General features: G+C 42.8%; 1 protein-coding gene and 1 long non-coding RNA gene across 2 annotated transcripts; both read right to left on the reverse strand.

Annotated features, from left to right (window-relative positions):
* LOC147023718 (uncharacterized) lies at positions 1–6,165 on the reverse strand. Its single transcript, XM_085890354.1, has 9 exons — positions 6,116–6,165; positions 4,631–4,730; positions 2,865–3,037; positions 1,797–2,337; positions 1,375–1,569; positions 1,102–1,245; positions 779–1,003; positions 563–661; positions 1–441 (listed from the first exon to the last, which is right to left on the reverse strand). Exons 2-9 carry the CDS (start codon positions 4,685–4,687, stop codon positions 415–417), a joined length of 1,461 nt encoding a protein of 486 aa, XP_085746480.1. The 5' UTR covers positions 4,688–4,730; positions 6,116–6,165; the 3' UTR covers positions 1–414.
* A 9,568-nt stretch (positions 6,166–15,733) lies between these two features.
* On the reverse strand, positions 15,734–17,531 carry LOC147023719 (uncharacterized). Its single transcript, XR_015059754.1, has 2 exons — positions 17,133–17,531; positions 15,734–16,827 (listed from the first exon to the last, which is right to left on the reverse strand). It is a non-coding gene; the product is annotated as an uncharacterized LOC147023719 (long non-coding RNA).
* Between the last annotated feature and the right edge of the window lie 266 nt (positions 17,532–17,797).

Consider the following 17,797-nt stretch of genomic DNA (forward strand, 5'->3'; position numbering starts at 1 on the left):
TTCAAACTAATATGAAACATGTAATTGATATAAACATCCTCAGAACAGAATTAAGTATTTCGGTGAAAAAAGGAATGATGGAATTTTTGTACTTTTGAGTGTTTCACCGAGGGAGGTCGAGATGTTGAGCATTTCTGAGTTGAATATGATATGCAGACACAGATTGAAGGGTGGAAGGAAGAATGCAACAATCAACGATCTTCCACGATGACAGAAACTAGATTCAGTTCAGGTAACTAATTCAGGTGAGTTGAGACTGAATCTGGAAGCAGTTCAGACAACCTGTGAAGGTGAGGGGTGGGCCTCGAGGTTGTGTTTTTTTTCGAGACCATACAGTCCACAATCATGTCGGTCTTCCACCGTGCTGATCGACATCTTCCGGTCCTTTGTTTTTCAGCTGGTGTTTAGGGATCTTCACTGTTTCAATGGAACCCAGTTGCGCTGTTTAAGGAAAGACATGTCAGACATGGGTTGACACGGATAGTCGAATATACTGAATAGTTTGCAGATGTCTGTGGCAGGAAGGTTATTGTGGTTAGAAAAGGGAGAGTGAGGCATTTACCTTGCGGTGAAACACAAATCGTTGCAATATCAACAGAATGCGAGCTGACAACTTTCCTTCGTTCAGAATTAACTCCAAATGGTGGAAATATTCATCCATCTGTTGAGGAACAAAATAATTGGCAAGTCATCGACACGAAAAGCTATGTGATGGATCTTCATGAAAATCCCAAGTGGAATTGAACATGTCTGTCATAGATCAGAATATAATATCTACCACGTTATCCGTCAAGTCAGAAGTAAGTTCCTTTCCCACGGTATTCAACATGCAACAGATGTATTCCACAGATTGGTTTCTTCCATCTCTGAGCAACTCGGCCAGAATATGCACGATGGTGTTGGTGTTGACGGCACCGAGTTTATAGAGCTCCCCAATGAATCGGATGATTCCCAAGGAGCATTTTCTGGATATCAAGAGGGTGCACAGTTCATCCTCGTTTACCTGGACAAAAAGAAATGTTGAAAGACGACGTCAGTGTGTGATCAAAATTCCCATTTTTTGGACAATTTTTCAATTATCACCCATTTTCCCAAGTTAACCAATCTGGAGGCTTCAACGCTCTTGATGTCGCATATGCAGCTGATTCCAGCAAGACTCTTGCAATACTCCTCCTCGCAATGTTTGAGCAAAATTTGCTGAAAGGTCTCAAACGTTCTGGCTGTGTCCCCCATTGGTACTTCAATCTGTGAAAGACAAAGCAGGGTGGTGACATGGTGGGTAGAAGGGTCTGAGAATGTGAAAAAGAGCTAAAGTGTTCAATAAGCCCAGGATGTTCCAACATGTGACCTCCATCAGTGTTTAAAGCTCCTCACCTTGGTGAGGTGTTGGCATAAACTTGCATAGACCGCTGAATGTTTGGGCATGGCGATAGCTTGACAAACGATCATCTGAACCATTCTCTCAAAATGTGTGGACGTGATGTTTAGAGCCATGATCATTGCAAGAAGATGGTGATAGTTATCTGGGGTCATTTTGTTTAGCAAAGTGCCAAAGAGTTTGAGAAGATCCTGAGCGAGAGAAACAACAGAAGTCAAGGTCTGAGTGACAAAGTTAGGTTTTGAAAGTTTTGAGGTTTACAAAGCTTGAGACTTTTAGTTGTGAAAACCGAGTTGGTTGTTTATCAAAGTTGTGATTTCATTCAGAACTTCGTGCATTGCTCGAGAAAAGGATTTTTAATTTACCCAAATGTGAAACCACCCACACATGTTGATTATCAACAATGAGTGATATTTACCGGTCGAGGATGGAAACCTTCTTGATTTGGGGTGTCCACACAGTGCCGGGAGGCTCCTGGAGAGTTGTTGTGGTGTTGACTCTCCTCCATTTTCAAATTATGTTCCTGGACATTTTCATGATCGAGCTGCTTCTGCTGTTCCTCAAGAAGTATCAGCTTGCTCTTCAGCTGCTGGACCTCCTCGTTCAGGTCTTTGCTTCCACGTGCAAGTTTTTCACATTGTTTGTTGGTTTCCTCTTGTTTCTCGTGAAACTGCTGCTCCTTCATTTTGTGGTCCTCATTTTGCTGTTGATGCTGATGTGCCACTTCATGTACTTGCAGCAGATTCACATTTAGGTTTTGGAGAATTTCTTTCAATTCTTGATTTTCTTTTGCAATAATCGCAAAATTTTCAGAGTTTACGTGCTCGTGCTGGGCAAGAAGCTCATGTAGTATCATTTGCTCGGCCTGGTTCTGCTGTTGCTCCATCTCTTGGTGCTCCAGGTGGCTGATCAGCTTGATGTTCATGTCTCGCAGCTGTTCTATCATCATCCTGTAACTTCTACAAAAGAGAATATTTCCTGAATGAGACTCGACTGGGAAGAATAGTAACTTCAGAAAGAACAAAACGACAACGAGAAAGCATCCCATAACACAAAGCCCGTCCGCATCCACTTTGTACCGCACTCAAAATAAACAATCAAAACAATGGATAGAAAATATAAACTGTGTGTGTATTTATATTTATACATTTTATTAAACAGTGTTCTTCATGTTTTCAGAAGAAAGGTTTGTTGAAGATTTGATGACAAAATATCAATTGGTAAATGACCTGCACACACGCGCACACACACACACACACACACACACACACACACACACACACACACACACACACACACACACACACACACACACACACACACGCACACACACACACACACACACACAACCCCATGACCTGCTGCATGAGGGACGGGCTCAGAAACTGGGACAAAGGAAGGAAACGAAGAAAGACCAGAACCTTAATGAGGTGGACAAGCTGAATGAGAGATTCCAAAACTAAACATGTGACACATCGCTCTTTACCGTGAAATGAGGCACTTTTTATTTCTCTTCTTTATGAACCAGCCACGAGACCATGCGGTGATGACCGCAATGATTACGATCAACACAAGGCCGAACCAGGTAAGCCCAATCCATTGCAGCTGCCTGGCTTGTTCATTGATATTCCCCAGGTGAAGGTACTTGGATTGGATGATCTGCGTACAGCACGTGGACATGGACAGCAGTGTCAGGACTGAAATTAAATGTGATGAAAGTGGGTTTTATCCATCAAACACTACAAGTTATATTTTATAATCAATTGACATTTTCAACACCCTAAAAATCAACTCTTTCTTTCTTTCCTACTCCATCTTTCAACAGTTTGTCATTTCTGCCTTTGATATAAAACTCGTCCATTTTTTTTACTCAACACGATCGAGGCTCATGGAACTGCAAGGTGATTGAGAGTACGAGCTGTCATTTGGGAAGCACAGCAACTCCTGGATCCATCAAGGAAGGAATGACAAACAGGAAAGGAGGAGAGAAGAGTGAGAGGAGGGAAAGGGAACACTGCAATCTGCAAGTAAGGGGGTCAGGCTTGGAGCGTTAATGGGGGGTAATAAAGATGGTGGGTCAAAATGGGGAGGTTGACATGAGATAACGGTTCACTGTCTGCTGAAGAACCTGCAGGGAAGAGTGGGAAATCACAACCTCTGGAATGCAGTGGTGCAGACGGGATGAGTGAGGAGCAAGATGGAGGTTTGCAGTCAGCCTGGATTTTGGGAAGTTTAACCAATCGGTGGTGTAGGTTCAGTTATGGTGAGATAATTTAAATTATAATTTTAAAATCTGACACCTTTAGATACTTGGATATCCCTGGTGATGAATACCTGGTGTTACAACAACTCTGATTTGTAAAACTCACTTGGTTATAATTTTCTGATTAATGTTTGCAATTGTGAATCCTGGAGTCACCTCATTGAACCAGGACACCGAGTTCAGCAATAACCAAGTCCTTACATCATTGATTTTCGGGGGTGATTCCATCCATCCAGTGGGACCATACTCTGTGCAGAGCGTTGGTGCTGCTGAAGCAGAGTCCTTGGCTTTTGAACACAATGCTGGACGGGTCACCACTCCGACACAGTACACCAGCATGGAGGCACTCATTTTGCCGACCTCCGAAGGATGACAGGCAGAGTCAACCCCACCTGGTATTAGTTATACATCCGAGGAGGGTTTGAACTGAGGATCGTGGGATCCCAAGCCCACCACTCCAACCATTAAGTTTACTCCAGGTATGGGGTTGATTGTGGCCCCACATGATGTCAGGAGATGTTAATTTGAATTTTACATTTACACAATTTTTATATATCAAAGACCTCATCAGTTTACACAGAAAAAAGTCTGATTTTGGGATGCTCTCGTACCCTCACAGCTGCACTGTCTGTGGAGATTTGAAAATGTAAATTCACCAAATCCTCACCAGAAACACAGTGATAAAAAAAGGAATCTCAAACCAAATGACCTCCAAGTTTCACCCTCAGGGGGCTTTCACAATGACATTTTAGTGAGGCCACAGACTTACTGATCACTGTTCACATTCCGAATCAATCTTCATGAACGTCACATTGGTAAAAGGTGAGCAGTCACAAATGGAAAGGAGAAACGTGAAAAGTGAAAGTTCACAAAATGTAAAACTGAATTAAATATTTTTGTTGTCGTTCTGTACTTTAGATTATTTTACTTTCTCTTCTCTCCATGAACCCCAGCTCACCCCCTCCCATGTTACCATAGTTACCCCTCACCCGTTTTGACTTGAGAATCCATCGTCCGTGACGAGTCTGATTCGCAGACACAAACATTTCCCGTTCTGAGTTCAGCTGGACAATTCCCCAAGAAAAAAGTCTGAAGATGAAGATACAAATGATCCCAATCAGCGTCCACATTGTCAGAGCTTGTAAACTTGCTTCTGTCGCTGTGAACGAGTCTGTCGTGGAATCCGCGCTGTGCGTCACAATGAACGTTTGTGCGTCACAATGAACGTTTGTGCGTCACGATGAACGGCTGTGCGTCACGATGAACGTTTGTGCGTCACCATGAACGTTTGTGCGTCACCATAAACGTCTGTGTGTCACCATAAACGTATGTGCGTCACCATGAACGTCTTTGCGTCACCATCAACGTCTGTGCGTCACGATAAACGTCTGTGCGTTTTCTTGTAATATTTGTTTTCATTTGCTGTTCTTCACAAAGTGACAAAACCCACATTCAAGTGAAACAAAGCACAAGTTCGAATGTTTGAAAGTTTGTTTTAAATTAAATTAAAATTTACAACAAGGATCAACTCGGTGTAAATTGTTTTGTGTTTTAAATTCAAAATTAAAAATCCCGTTTAATTTCTGGATTCAGGTTAAAAATGGCGATTTCATCACAGAGAATCGATTGGCTTCATGTCTTCAGGGCAGGGATGATGAAACACAATGAGGATTATTAATAAACGAAATTTTCACGTGGATTCGGGCGGTGCAGCGGAATGGGGGAACATAGGGTGGTGTAGGGGAATGGGGGAACATTGGGCGGTGTAATGCGGTGGAGGACATTGAGGGCTGTGTAACGTATGATGATTGCTGATTGTGGTTGGTTGTGCTCCGTGATTGCGAAGAAACGTCACTTCCGGTCTGGCCCAACATGGAGTCCTGAGTCTCCTGCAGGCGGCAAAATGGGGGTGGAGTGCATGGGGCGGTGTAGCAGCGTGGAGGTACTTCCGGCGGTGTATCGTGTGTGGTAAAACTAAAGAAGAAGAAGACAAGCCGGTAGGCGACGATGATTCACGAGCGGTATTTGACGATGTAGATTGTTTCAGAAGTCAAGGATGAGACAGTGATAATTTTTGACCAAGTTAATGTGGAATAAACAAAGCCGAGAAGCGAACGTCGAGTTCTTCTTGCATTCGCTTCTTAAATATATCAAATTAAAGTCTTTTTGCCTTGAAAAAAATAAATAGTACCTGAACATTACCTTCACAACAACAACTACACCGCCGAGAATAGGATCTCATGTGCAAAAATAAATATAACCTCGACATTATACCTCAACATTACCTTCACATTAACAACTGCACCGCCACGAACAGGATCTCTTGTGCAAAAATAAATATAACCTCGACATTACCTTCACAACAACAACTACACCGCCGAGAACAGGATCTCATCTGAAAAAAAAAATCCTCAACATTACCTTCACAACACCTACACGGCCGAGAACAGGATCTCATCGAAAAAAAATATTACCTTCACAACGACACTGCTGAGAACAGGATCTCATCTCATCTGAAATCTCATCTGAAAAAAGAAATATTACCTCACAACAACAACTACATCGCCTCGAACAGGATCTCATCTAAAAAAAATAAATATTACCTCAACTTTACCTTCATAACAACAACTACACCGCCTAGAACAGGATCTCATCTAAAAAAAAAAAATATTACCTCAACTTTACCTTCACAACAACAACTACACCGCCGAGAACAGGATCTCATCTAAAAAAAATAAATATTACCTCAACTTTACCTTCATAACAACAACTACACCGCCTAGAACAGGATCTCATCTGAAAAAATAAATATTACCTCAACTTTACCTTCATAACAACAACTACACCGCCTAGAACAGGATCTCATCTGAAAAAATAAATATTACCTCAACTTTACCTTCACAACAACAACTACACCGCCGAGAACAGGATCTCATCTAAAAAAAATAAATATTACCTCAACTTTACCTTCATAACAACAACTACACCGCCTAGAACAGGATCTCTTCTAAAAAAATAAATATTACCTCAACATTACCTTCACAACAACAACAACACCGCCGAGAACAGGATCTCATCTGAAAAAATTAATACTAGAAGCGAACGTAGTATACTTCTTACATTCGCTTCTGACATCACCTATAACTTGTTTACAACTGTATACGCAATTTCCGGTTACTTTGGCCTGGATTCGGGATCAGCGATCAAATAACGTAAATCACGATTAAAAATTATTTTTTGATGATGCGAGAGATATCTTTATTAAAATCAGTGGAGGAAATATACACCATGTGTGATATTATTTGGGTCATTCATGTCTCCGACGATGCCTTTATCTCCCGGCATGCATCATTCCCCATGACAAAAACCGGAAACAAAATAAAACAGAAGCAAAAAAAAAAACAGAAGCAAAATGGTCATTGGCAACGACACGGATTCACCATTGCCAGGGTATTGTGTTGTTTTTGTTGTTTCCTATTCTCACATGTGCACGCGTTAAGTAATATTCACAAGATAGAAATTAAACCCAATCGTGTTTATACACCGCACAGCGTTTAAAAACAACCGGAAGCAAAAGGTCATAGCGAACGACACGGATTCCAAATAGCCAGGGGTATTGTGTTGTTGTTGTTGTTGTTTCCTATTCTCTCACGTGCACGCGTTAAGTATGCAGCTCACTGCGTTCGTTATAAAAATGATCAACATGATGTGGTACGAGTGAAAGGTTATTAGCTGCAAAATGTCGAAACCCCGGTTTCGTTCAACAACTTTCAAAATTTGACCTTTGCATAACCTTCAAAGGTCACAAAACAATGTTGTAGACATTAAAACAAGGAAACAGGATACGTGCTATAGCTTATTGGGGTTAGTTTGTCGAAGAAGGTCGAAAACCCGGTTCGATTCCCACAACTTTGAAAATTTGACCTTTGTGGCCCTGAAAGGTCAAGGATTATGACCTTTGGTGCAAAACTCCCACCCATTTCTTCAAAACCTATCTTCTCCATCAAAATTGACCGAATCAAACTGAATTTTTTATATGTTGTACATATGGCCAATGTGCACAATTTCTCGAGCGGGAATTTCGATTAAAATCGAGAAAAAACAAAAATTACAAGTTGGCGTGGCTACGCCCACAATGGGTGTGGGACACCCATCGCCAGGAAGACAAAACGAGGCATGGATATCAACATCATATTCAAGTTTCATCCAAATCGGATCACATCCCATGAAGTTGTGCTCTGGACAGCAAGACAGAAATACATGCAGACACACAGACACAACAAATATGGTGGTCACTCTGGCTGGCGCTCGTGAACCAATCATCCAGGTGGAGGCAATGACTTTGATACGTAAACATTAACACTCATACCAGACTTCCACCAACTGGAACATTTGTTTGATGCTTGTCTGGATTCATGTTCAGCAAAATATTGGTTTGTCCTCAACACTTCTGAGGCACAGACAAAATGGGACATGATGCAGGTGAAGAACATGTAGTTTCGGCAAAGTTTGGAATAATTTGTGATGCAAGACAATAATCTTGGCAACTTACATTCCAACCGGAAGGATGGTTTCAGGTAAGCAGGAAGGAGCATCTCTTCTGAGGGGCCTTTGGACAAAAAAGAAACAACAGAAATATGAAAGATTAAATACATTGATTTCTTCATCAGTTTGATAACTTGTTCAGAAAAGACCACAGAAGGAAATGCATGGATGGAGCAGGTAATCGATGAAAAGGTGAATCAGGTGATGTCATCCAATCAAAGGGAGTTAAAGTTCTTGTTATATATTCTGCATGGGGATGACCATGTCAATAATTCACCTTCCCTCAAAAATTATAATTACAATTATCTCCACAATTAAGGATGTTCTTCTTCATCGAAGGAAGTATTTACAGCAATGTCGGTGAAAGACAAAGTTCCAAAATTTATTTCAACTTATTGTTATGATCTTGGGGTTGGCTGTGTTTGCACCCAGTGTGTTCACCCCACCTGTCAAAAGGTATTGAAAATGTTTACCTGTTGAAGGTCTTGCATAGCACATGGCTTCTGCCGTTGCTGCCCTTAATCACGGTGAGGTGTCCATTCAGGTGGCAGACAATGAACAATGTAAGTTGGTGATGAATTCCTTTTCGTCAACAATGAGACCCCACCATGGTTTTCTGCAGCTTTGGAGCCTTCACCATAAAATTTCAGGTTCCTGTTCTTGTGAAATGCAAAATATCCATCAGGAGTGAAATCCCTGTCCTTGACTGTACTTTCAAAAAAGGTTTCGGTGATGGCTCCAATGTGATCTCAGGTACATTCACTTGTTTGGAAGAGTCCGTGTATTGAAGGAAATTGTTTTCAACAGAATACACTCTCATCAAGTATCCACGGAGGGTATTCATGCACCCCCTCCCCCCCTACCCCACCCCAAGGACTCTACCAAACCAACTATTTTAAACTTCCTTTTATGGCCCTGTCACATATTTGAGATGTCAACAAAAGCAAATTTTCAAGCATTCTGGCGATATTCAAGATGGCGTCCAAAATGGCCGCCAAAATGAGTGAAATCATGGAATACGGTATATAACATCTCAAAAAATGTGGCAAACTGGAAAAATAATCATTGGCATTTGGCTCCTGATCATTAGTTACTCGTTTCTGATAATTGGGCTTCTGTTGACATTCTTAAAAATCCAAGATGGCGTCCAAAATGCCTGCCACAACAGGCAAAATCACAAAAAAAAAATGTTGATAACAGCCTGAAACTGAAACGATGAAGCCTGAAAAGTTGAAATGGAAAAAAAACGCAAACGGGAACATTGTGTTCCCTCTTTTTTAACCCTCTCTCTGTCGTAAAATGCAACATCTCTTCCCACATGTCTGTCTCTCCCTTGCACCTCCCTCCTCACACCCCTCCCTTCCTTCCTCACACCCCTCCCTTCCCTCCTCACACCCCTCCCTTCCCTCTTCACACCCCACCCCCTTTTCCCTTCTGTTGAAGTGGATTTTCCTTTTTTAGTTGTTTTTATAATCAATCTGCTTGAATGTGACATTTATAACAATTGTAGTCTCAGTTAATCACCGAATGTGTTTTTCAAATTACTAAATATTTATTGAATTGATTCATCTTGATGTTATTTATGATAAATGTTATTGATGATAACTCATTTTATGAGAACTTGTTATCTGTGTCTTTCCTTCTTGAGGTCTTATTTTGGACTGGAGCGAAGACCTTCAGCCATTTGACTCCATGGACATGATTCACTCGCTGGTTTGCTGAATGTCTTGAGAATGCAACCCCCAAATATTCCCTCCCTCTCCTCTATCTTTCTTTACCTTTCTAATTCATGTATTCGCCATTTGTACGGACATGCCTTTGTAAAGGAATTATGTCATGTTCTTTATGTTCGTTATCGCTTGATAGATCTTCAGTCCAGAGTTGCCCTGCTCGGAGTTAAACCGCTATTCGAGACCCTTGCTCGTCTTACTCTTGTCTACCTGCACAGATTGTTGTTTCAAACCGGGGCGATAAGAAGCACTCTCTGGGTTGTCTCACTTTTCCCAATAAATCCTTCACATCACTCTCGCCGGCCGAGTCGAGGTCAGATGTGGGTCATTATGAGCCGACTCCCTTCCATCCCCGACTCCCTTCCAAACCTCCCACACCTTTCCTGGGTTCCAATATGTATATATATATATATATATATATATATATATATATATATATATATATATATATATATATATATATATATATATATATATATATATATATATATATATATATATATATGAATTCCTGTGACCTCCGATTAGCGGAGATCTTTGTCTGACTGTTACATCAATGATCCTTCGTTATGTAATAAGTGAAGTGTCACGTTGTATTTACGAGTCGACAATATATTCACAAATATGTCATCGCCTTTAAAATCAGGAATCATCATCATTTTCCCATTTTTCATGTACATCAGAACTAAGTATCCTTCATGACAACCTCATGTTGAAAGCTCGTCTTCGCAAATTGACAGAAGAAGATAACGTGAGAGAAGATCATGTTTCCAAGGCAAGGCGTTTTGAGTAGGCCGAATCAAAAGACCCTCAAAGATGAAGTCAGGTTCATCAAGGATGTCTTTCATGAAGGTAAGCCGTTAATTAAGGGGTGTTGGAATTTACCCAAATACCCAGTTTTAATAATGTACTCCCTTGGAGTTCCCTCAGTATGTATGTAAAGTTTTGGGCCGCTCGGTTTCATGGCTTTGGAGTTATGGAGGACACACACACACACACACACACACACACACACACACACACACACACACACACACACACACACACACACACACACACACACATACACACATACACACATACACACCTTGTCCATCTTGTCATTTGTATGGTTCACTGACAATTGAAATATTTTCTGATCACTTCGAGACCCTCATGTCCTTGTTGACACAGCAGAAGGTGAATTCAAACTTGTTCATGATTGGATAGGGGCAAATATAATTTCTCTTCATGTAGATTAAAGTAACTAAGTGCTTGTTCACAATTCAATTACAGAGCTTCCTGGACATTTTGGTGTTAATTTTATACATCGAGACAGACTTGACCCGACTACATTTCTTGGCTTGTTCATTGATCATAATATATTGTTATGGTTTTCCGCCGCGTTCGGCGTGCGGACGGCTGCTTCAGCCCAATCATGGTCGCGCGCCCACCGAAGGCGGCAATCCAGTCGTGACTTTCCGGACCAACCCTGAAATCCAGCCCCGGATGCCTTAACGCATCGTAAACCAGTCAATACTCTGTCCACGTGCGACAGGGTCGATCGCCGAATTGTCGATTTACCTATCTATTTGCGCGGACAGAAATACCGAGAGTTTACGCCTCGATGGGACTTGGACGAAAACGAGCCGCTTCAGCGTGCTCGTTCCTTATGCGAAGCCGAGTGGTTTGATACTGCCAAGTCCCATCGGACCAGATTTACTTTTATCTGCTTTAAAAGCCAGTTAATTCCCAATACGTGCCGTGGCAGTCAATGCAGGGAAAATGACACAAACGAGCAGGTTGACATTCAAACAATGGGGAATTTATTTACAGTAGACATGCAGTCAATGAATGGGGGGATGGGGACGAGACACAAGCAAAGCCTACAGCCGATTATAAGAAATGCAAGTATATACAGACACTTATACAATTCACGACTTGTTGGACTGGCGCCACGAACACACACACACACACACACACACACACACACACACACACACACACACACACACACACACACACACACACACACACACACACACACGATCGGACCAGCTGGTCTTCATTGAGACCTATCTTGGACCTGCCCGCCTCATGCGGTCTTCGAGGACCAGGTCCCCGGGGCCGACTGGACCCCAGCACGATCCGGATAATCCAAGTGAGCGAAGTCGGCAGGGTGACGGTTGGCGGGAGAAGACTCTCCGTGTGCACTTCCCAGAACTTGTGCGCGACCAGAACCACAGGCGGACCAGCGGAGAACCAGCCACGAAGGACGACAGGAGGAAAACACCTGGAGAACCAACAAGAGGCTTGAAGCTCGAAGAAGCATAAAGAAAATGGTAGAAGCCGGAAGAAGCTGGGAGAAAGCTCGAAGAAGCTGGTACAAGCCGGTAGAAGCTGGTAGAAGCTCAAAGAAGCTGGTAGAAAGCACGAAGAAGCTGGTAGAAGCCGGTAGAAGCTGGTAAAAAGCCCGAAGAAGCTGGTAGAAGCTCGAAGAAGCTCGAAGAAGCTGGGAGAAGCTCTGTTTCCATCCCTCTCTTCCCTTTTTATTTCTCTCCGGCGTGCGTCGCTTCCCGCGTGACTCATCAACTGTCGGTGTTGGCTGCCGCATTCCATCCCCCCCCCCCCCCGCGCGAGCGTGCAGAGGATGCCGGGAGCAGAGGGTTTGGTGGGTGGGGGCTTCACCTTTCACCTACTGAGCGTGCACTGAATACCGGGAGCAGAGGGCTTGGTGGGTGGGGGCTTCACCTTTCCCCGACTAAGCGCGCGGGGGATGCCGGGAGCTGAGGGCTTGTGCTGTTCTGCAGCATGTGCACAACCAATGGGCATTTTGGGGCTGCGCTGAAGATGGGGTTTTCCTAATACAAATCACAGCGCCTTTATTTACCCAATCAACAAGGGAAAAGGACGAACTACAAAACACGTACTCACCGACATAACTAATCTATAGGAACCTGAATGTCTGTGTGCTCATCCCTTCCAGATCCGCAACAATATCATCAAAAGGATATTCCGATTATCGACACAAATTTCTCTCACCAAATGTTGGTATTATAAACAAGTTAAGGGTTTTTCCCAGTATATGTATTACCTGTCATATTCTGCATTGATGCTCCCTTATTTAAACTATGGAATTTTATCTTGGGGAGAGGGGGGGGGGGGGAGAGAAATGTATCAAATACCAATTGGGAGATAATTTTATTGATTCAAAAACGAGCACTCAGAATTGTTACTCATACTGGTTTTCATTCTCACACTGATGTGTTATTTCTCAACAAAAAGGTTCTGGAAGGTGATGATTTCTTTATTTTAATTTAGGTAAATTCATGTTTCAATTGAATGCCGATGTGTATCATTTTCCACGACCAAAGTGGGTTTACCGAGCCAGTGAATCAACCATGACGGATGGGGAATCGTGCTTGCGACAACGCGGCGGTTAATTTGGCCGAGTGAAGCATGCTATGGAATCTTTATTGATCAGAAACAACCAAATACACTCTTATCCAACAAGACAGAGTGAAAACCCTCATTTACCTTTTACCAGAACTGTTTTCACACAAAAATTTCTTGTGTCCACAAAACACAAATTCTGGAATGACTTGGATACAAATCTTCAACAAGTTAATGGCATTGGAAGCTTGAAAAGAAAATTTAAATATCGTCTTTGATACATTCAGTCCGTTTAATCATGATCATAAATAATTCTACTTCTGACATGTGACACCTGATTATTGCTGCTGATGCTTTTTGAACATGGGTTTCTTTGCATACATTGGTTTCTTTCACGATAACTTCTATTTTGTAGATATTCCAATGGACATCGCCTCTGGAGATCTCCAAGACAGCGGCATGTCACTTCCGTTACCATAGGGAACTCAGACCAATATTGCCCACCGGGAATGCTATTCGGTCCAACACAAGCAGGATAAATCAAGACACATTCAACACTTGAAGAATTTACTCCACAGCATGCAAGGGAATCGAAAGAGCGGAAAACGATGGGAGGAATGATTAAAGGAATGCAGAGGAGAGCAAATGGCAGGGTGGGGATTTTAACCTCAGAAAATGGTGAGGAAAATGATACATGAAATTACAAGAAGTTGAACACATATCAAACACATGTAAAGCATATTATAAACACGTATACATTCTCCCTTACCCTCTCGCGATCATACGCAACCCCGGAGCACTTGCAAACAATCACTTGATACACAATTACAATACTGGATCCAGAAGGAAGACACAGAGAGGTTGGGTTGAGGGAGAAAGAGAATGAAGAGGTTGATAAGAAAAAGTTTGAGGGACTTTGTCGAGCCTTCACCCCACCTGAGATCGCTCCTGTTCAAAACTATCTTGCCCAAAGTCGCGCATCGTGTCGACCCTTGCAACTGAACCCTGGTGGTCTCGGGTCCGGAGTTGGTACCTGGCCGACCAGCATGATGTTCTGCGGCCTCAGGACAGCTCGTTCCGTGTAAATATTGGCAGGCTTTGGCGTTTGGAAGGCAGCGCTGGAAAATACTACACTGGAGCGATGTGAGTAAAGGCGTGTAAAAATGAGGAAGACGTGAGATGGAAGAGAAAGTGTGGCGAGTGAGGTTTGAAAATCTGTTCTGGTGGAATGAAGCGAAAAGTGGAAAATGTCTCTGGGAACAAGCTCTCAAAACTCTGATCTCGCTCAGGCGTTTGTTGAAGCGAGAGATTTTGCGACTGATCTGGGTATATACCCTGCCCCTCCCCCTCACTGGCCATTTTCCGTTGTCCTTGCAATACCCCATTCATGTCACGTGAGTGGTGTGCTCATGAAAGGGTCGAAACAACCTCTACCTGAGCGACTTCTGTCTCAACTCATGCCAGGCATCGCCATTATTCTGCTACCATGTGAGCAAATGAATGAACGGGTTTGTGAGCAGGCGAGCAATGAACGTGAATGGTGAGGAATGGAAGAGAATGGTGTAAAACGGAAGAGATGGAAAGATAGAGAAAAAGAGGTGGATGGAAAGAGGGGAAAGGAACAGACACTTATGCTGCTTACACATGCACAATGCATATTGATCACATTGATATGATTTAGCGAACACCAAAGAGAACACGAAATAAATAAATAATATCTATGTGTGTGTGCTTCCATTCTCCCAGAGGGGGTGCACGAATTCCAACCCCGGGCCACAACCGTCACATGACCCCCGCCTCTTCACTAAGTCTCTCCCGAGGCTGTTCAAGCTTCCTCCATTCCTCTTTTTCTCCCACTCTTTCTTCCCCCATATTTTGCACAACTCTCCCTCCTCTGACCCTGTTTTTGTTTACAATCACATTCCTCTGCTGAAAAAAAAGAAAAACGAATGCGTTGCGTAACTATGGCTCGCCATTCCACCTTAAACATCACTTATACTTCACATTCGGATTCTGTACATTTGGAGAGAAAAAGTTGAGTTGACCAGGTGAGCAATATTCCGCTCATTTGAAGTCCAGAGATATTTTTAGTGGCTCCCCAATGCCTGGCAAAAACCTCTGCCCATAAGCTTGATGGCATTCTTCAACCTGAAGGGTTCACATTCTTACACTGGGACAACATGGCCACTCAACACGTGGTGAGTCCTTCGACCCATGTGGCCAACATTTGAATAAAAAGCACGGTGATCTTCACTTCACCGTTGATGGGGAATTCTCGGCTTGATCTTGACTTTTGAAGTTTCGTTGTGATCGCTGTGGAATTCTGTAGTTGTTCTGGAATTCTATTTTATTCTCTTGCTTTGAGCTAACCGTTTAACCGACTCAATTGTAAATCCTTTTCGTCAAATCAAAAGACACCGATTAATTCACTTTCCACAACAAGAGTACTTTTCTCAGAGAACAATTTATTTCCCTTTTGAGTTCAAACACTCAGAGGTCAGCACCGACCAGTTTATTCTCACCCTCGCACACCACAATGAACTTCTCACTCATAGAAATACATTGGGAGAGTGGGGGAGGGTTGGATAAGCATGTCGGTTTAAAGAACACAGACATGGACAGCAAAAACAGAATTAATGTCAAAGGTACAGTGTTATCATAACAGTCACCTTGGACTTCGAGGGAATTAAACAAACGTCCAGGAGTGTACACGCGGTGACAGGATAAGACAGTAGGTTATAGGTTTTTACAATTTAATAAATGATTATGAAGAGACGAAAAGTATGTAACTTTTAACCCAGTAAGACAGACAGCAAAAGGTCTCTTTTCTAAGAGAGGAATATTCCCCAACACCGTTCATGGTAACATATTGGTGGGAGCACGTGGCCACTCAACGTGGGAGTCTCCTTGATGCACGTGGCCTCCTTCAATGAACAAAAAGCACGATGGCCTTTTCTTTGCTGTGAATTGCAACATATTGGTGGTAGGACCACGTGACTGCGGCATATGGGAGTCTTCTTGGTCCTCGTGGTCCACTTCAATGAACAAAAAGCATGGGTCGTCTCGCAGCGATGGTGAGTCATCGACGTCCTTGTGCTGGCCTTTTCATTGCAGAAGGCCCAGAAACTGTGAACTTGGAGCTCAGTGGAGGGGAGGTGGGTGGGGGTTGGGGGTGGGAGAAATTCATACTTGCGTGTTGTCAAGGAGAAATAGTCACGGCCGTAACATTTCAACAATTGCCTTTACATTTTAAACATTTACACTATCATGGTTCTAAATCACCAACTTCACCCACCATTGCAAGTCTTGGCATCTCTCCATAACGATGGGCCGAGCACTCTATTTTTCCTCCCGTACAACTTTTGACAAATGACAAGGCCTTCAATCGCAGCTTGATGGAGAACTGCTCTCACGTCTGGGCTGGCACCCCTGCCTCACACCTTGCTCAGTTTCTCGCTGAGGACCCCAAGGCTTTCAAGATGATTGGAATGTCCCAGGATGAAGCTGAGTCAAAAAAAACATCCATCTGGTGGGACCAACTTGTGACAGGAAGGGCATCCGAGAAAAACAGGTCCAAGAAATATGAATCAAGGCAGCAATGTGCACACGCACACATCAAATGGAATGGCAAAAGGGTTGGAAGGACCCTTTCAGACAAAAATGAGGATCATGCATCATGATAAAAATGATCATAACGAAAATGAGGATCTAAAATTGGGGCTTACACTTTGTAAAGAAGAAAATGGGGAATTTGCCAGACAAAGGGAAACTTGAACCAGACGTGAACATGAAAAAATATCTGGTGTTCCACATTGACACAAAATATCTTGTTTGTGTCCCTTACCTCAATATTCCTCTCATCCCAGATCTGACAATCCTCTTGCAACTCTGTGGGTGATTGCACTCCTTCTTTTCCTGGGATTCTCCTGCAAGGAATCACAACATTACCAAAGCACTGTGATGTATTCACCAACTTTACGTACTTTTTCCTTTTCATCCACATTTACTTGGCTCTCTGTTCTGTCACATTGTACACGTCAATCATCATTCTCCACACATGACCAGTGGAAGTGCAATGACACTATCTCGATACGTAAGAATGAGTTTGTTTGTTTGTTCCAAAAACGTTTCCAAACACCTGGGCCAATTTCCTGAATCACATGGTTTTCATATGCAAAAGGTCAATGTTGCAATAAACACCTTCACTTCCACATCAAATTGATGTAAAAACGTGCTTTGGAGGATTGCGTTTCATACGTAGGATGTAACGTGCTTTGGAGGATTGCGTTTCATACGTCGGGTGGAACGTGCTTTGGAGGATTGCGTTTCATACGTCGGGTGGAACGTGTTTTGGGGATTGCGTTTCATACGTAGGATGTAAAATGCTTTGGGGAATTGAGTTTCGTACGTAGGATGTAACGTGCTTTGGGGAATTGAGTTTCATACGTCGGGTGGAACGTGCTTTGGGGAATTGCGTTTCGTACGTAGGATGTAACGTGCTTTGGGGAA

The sequence above is a fragment of the Eptatretus burgeri genome, chromosome 7 (genome assembly GCF_056783735.1).
Source record: "Eptatretus burgeri isolate ZD-2024b chromosome 7, Ebu_testis_v1, whole genome shotgun sequence".
Lineage (NCBI taxonomy): Eukaryota > Metazoa > Chordata > Myxini > Myxiniformes > Myxinidae > Eptatretus > Eptatretus burgeri.

Coding starts and splice junctions, on each gene's coding strand:
- LOC147023718 (XM_085890354.1), bottom strand. CDS start 4,687: ATGTTTGTGTCTGCGAATCAGACTCGTCACGGACGATGGATTCTCAAG. Junction 2,338..2,864: donor AAAAAGTGCCTCATTTCACG/GTAAAGAGCGAT, acceptor TCTCTTTTGTAG/AAGTTACAGGATGATGATAG. Junction 1,004..1,101: donor GCGTTGAAGCCTCCAGATTG/GTTAACTTGGGA, acceptor CTTTTTGTCCAG/GTAAACGAGGATGAACTGTG.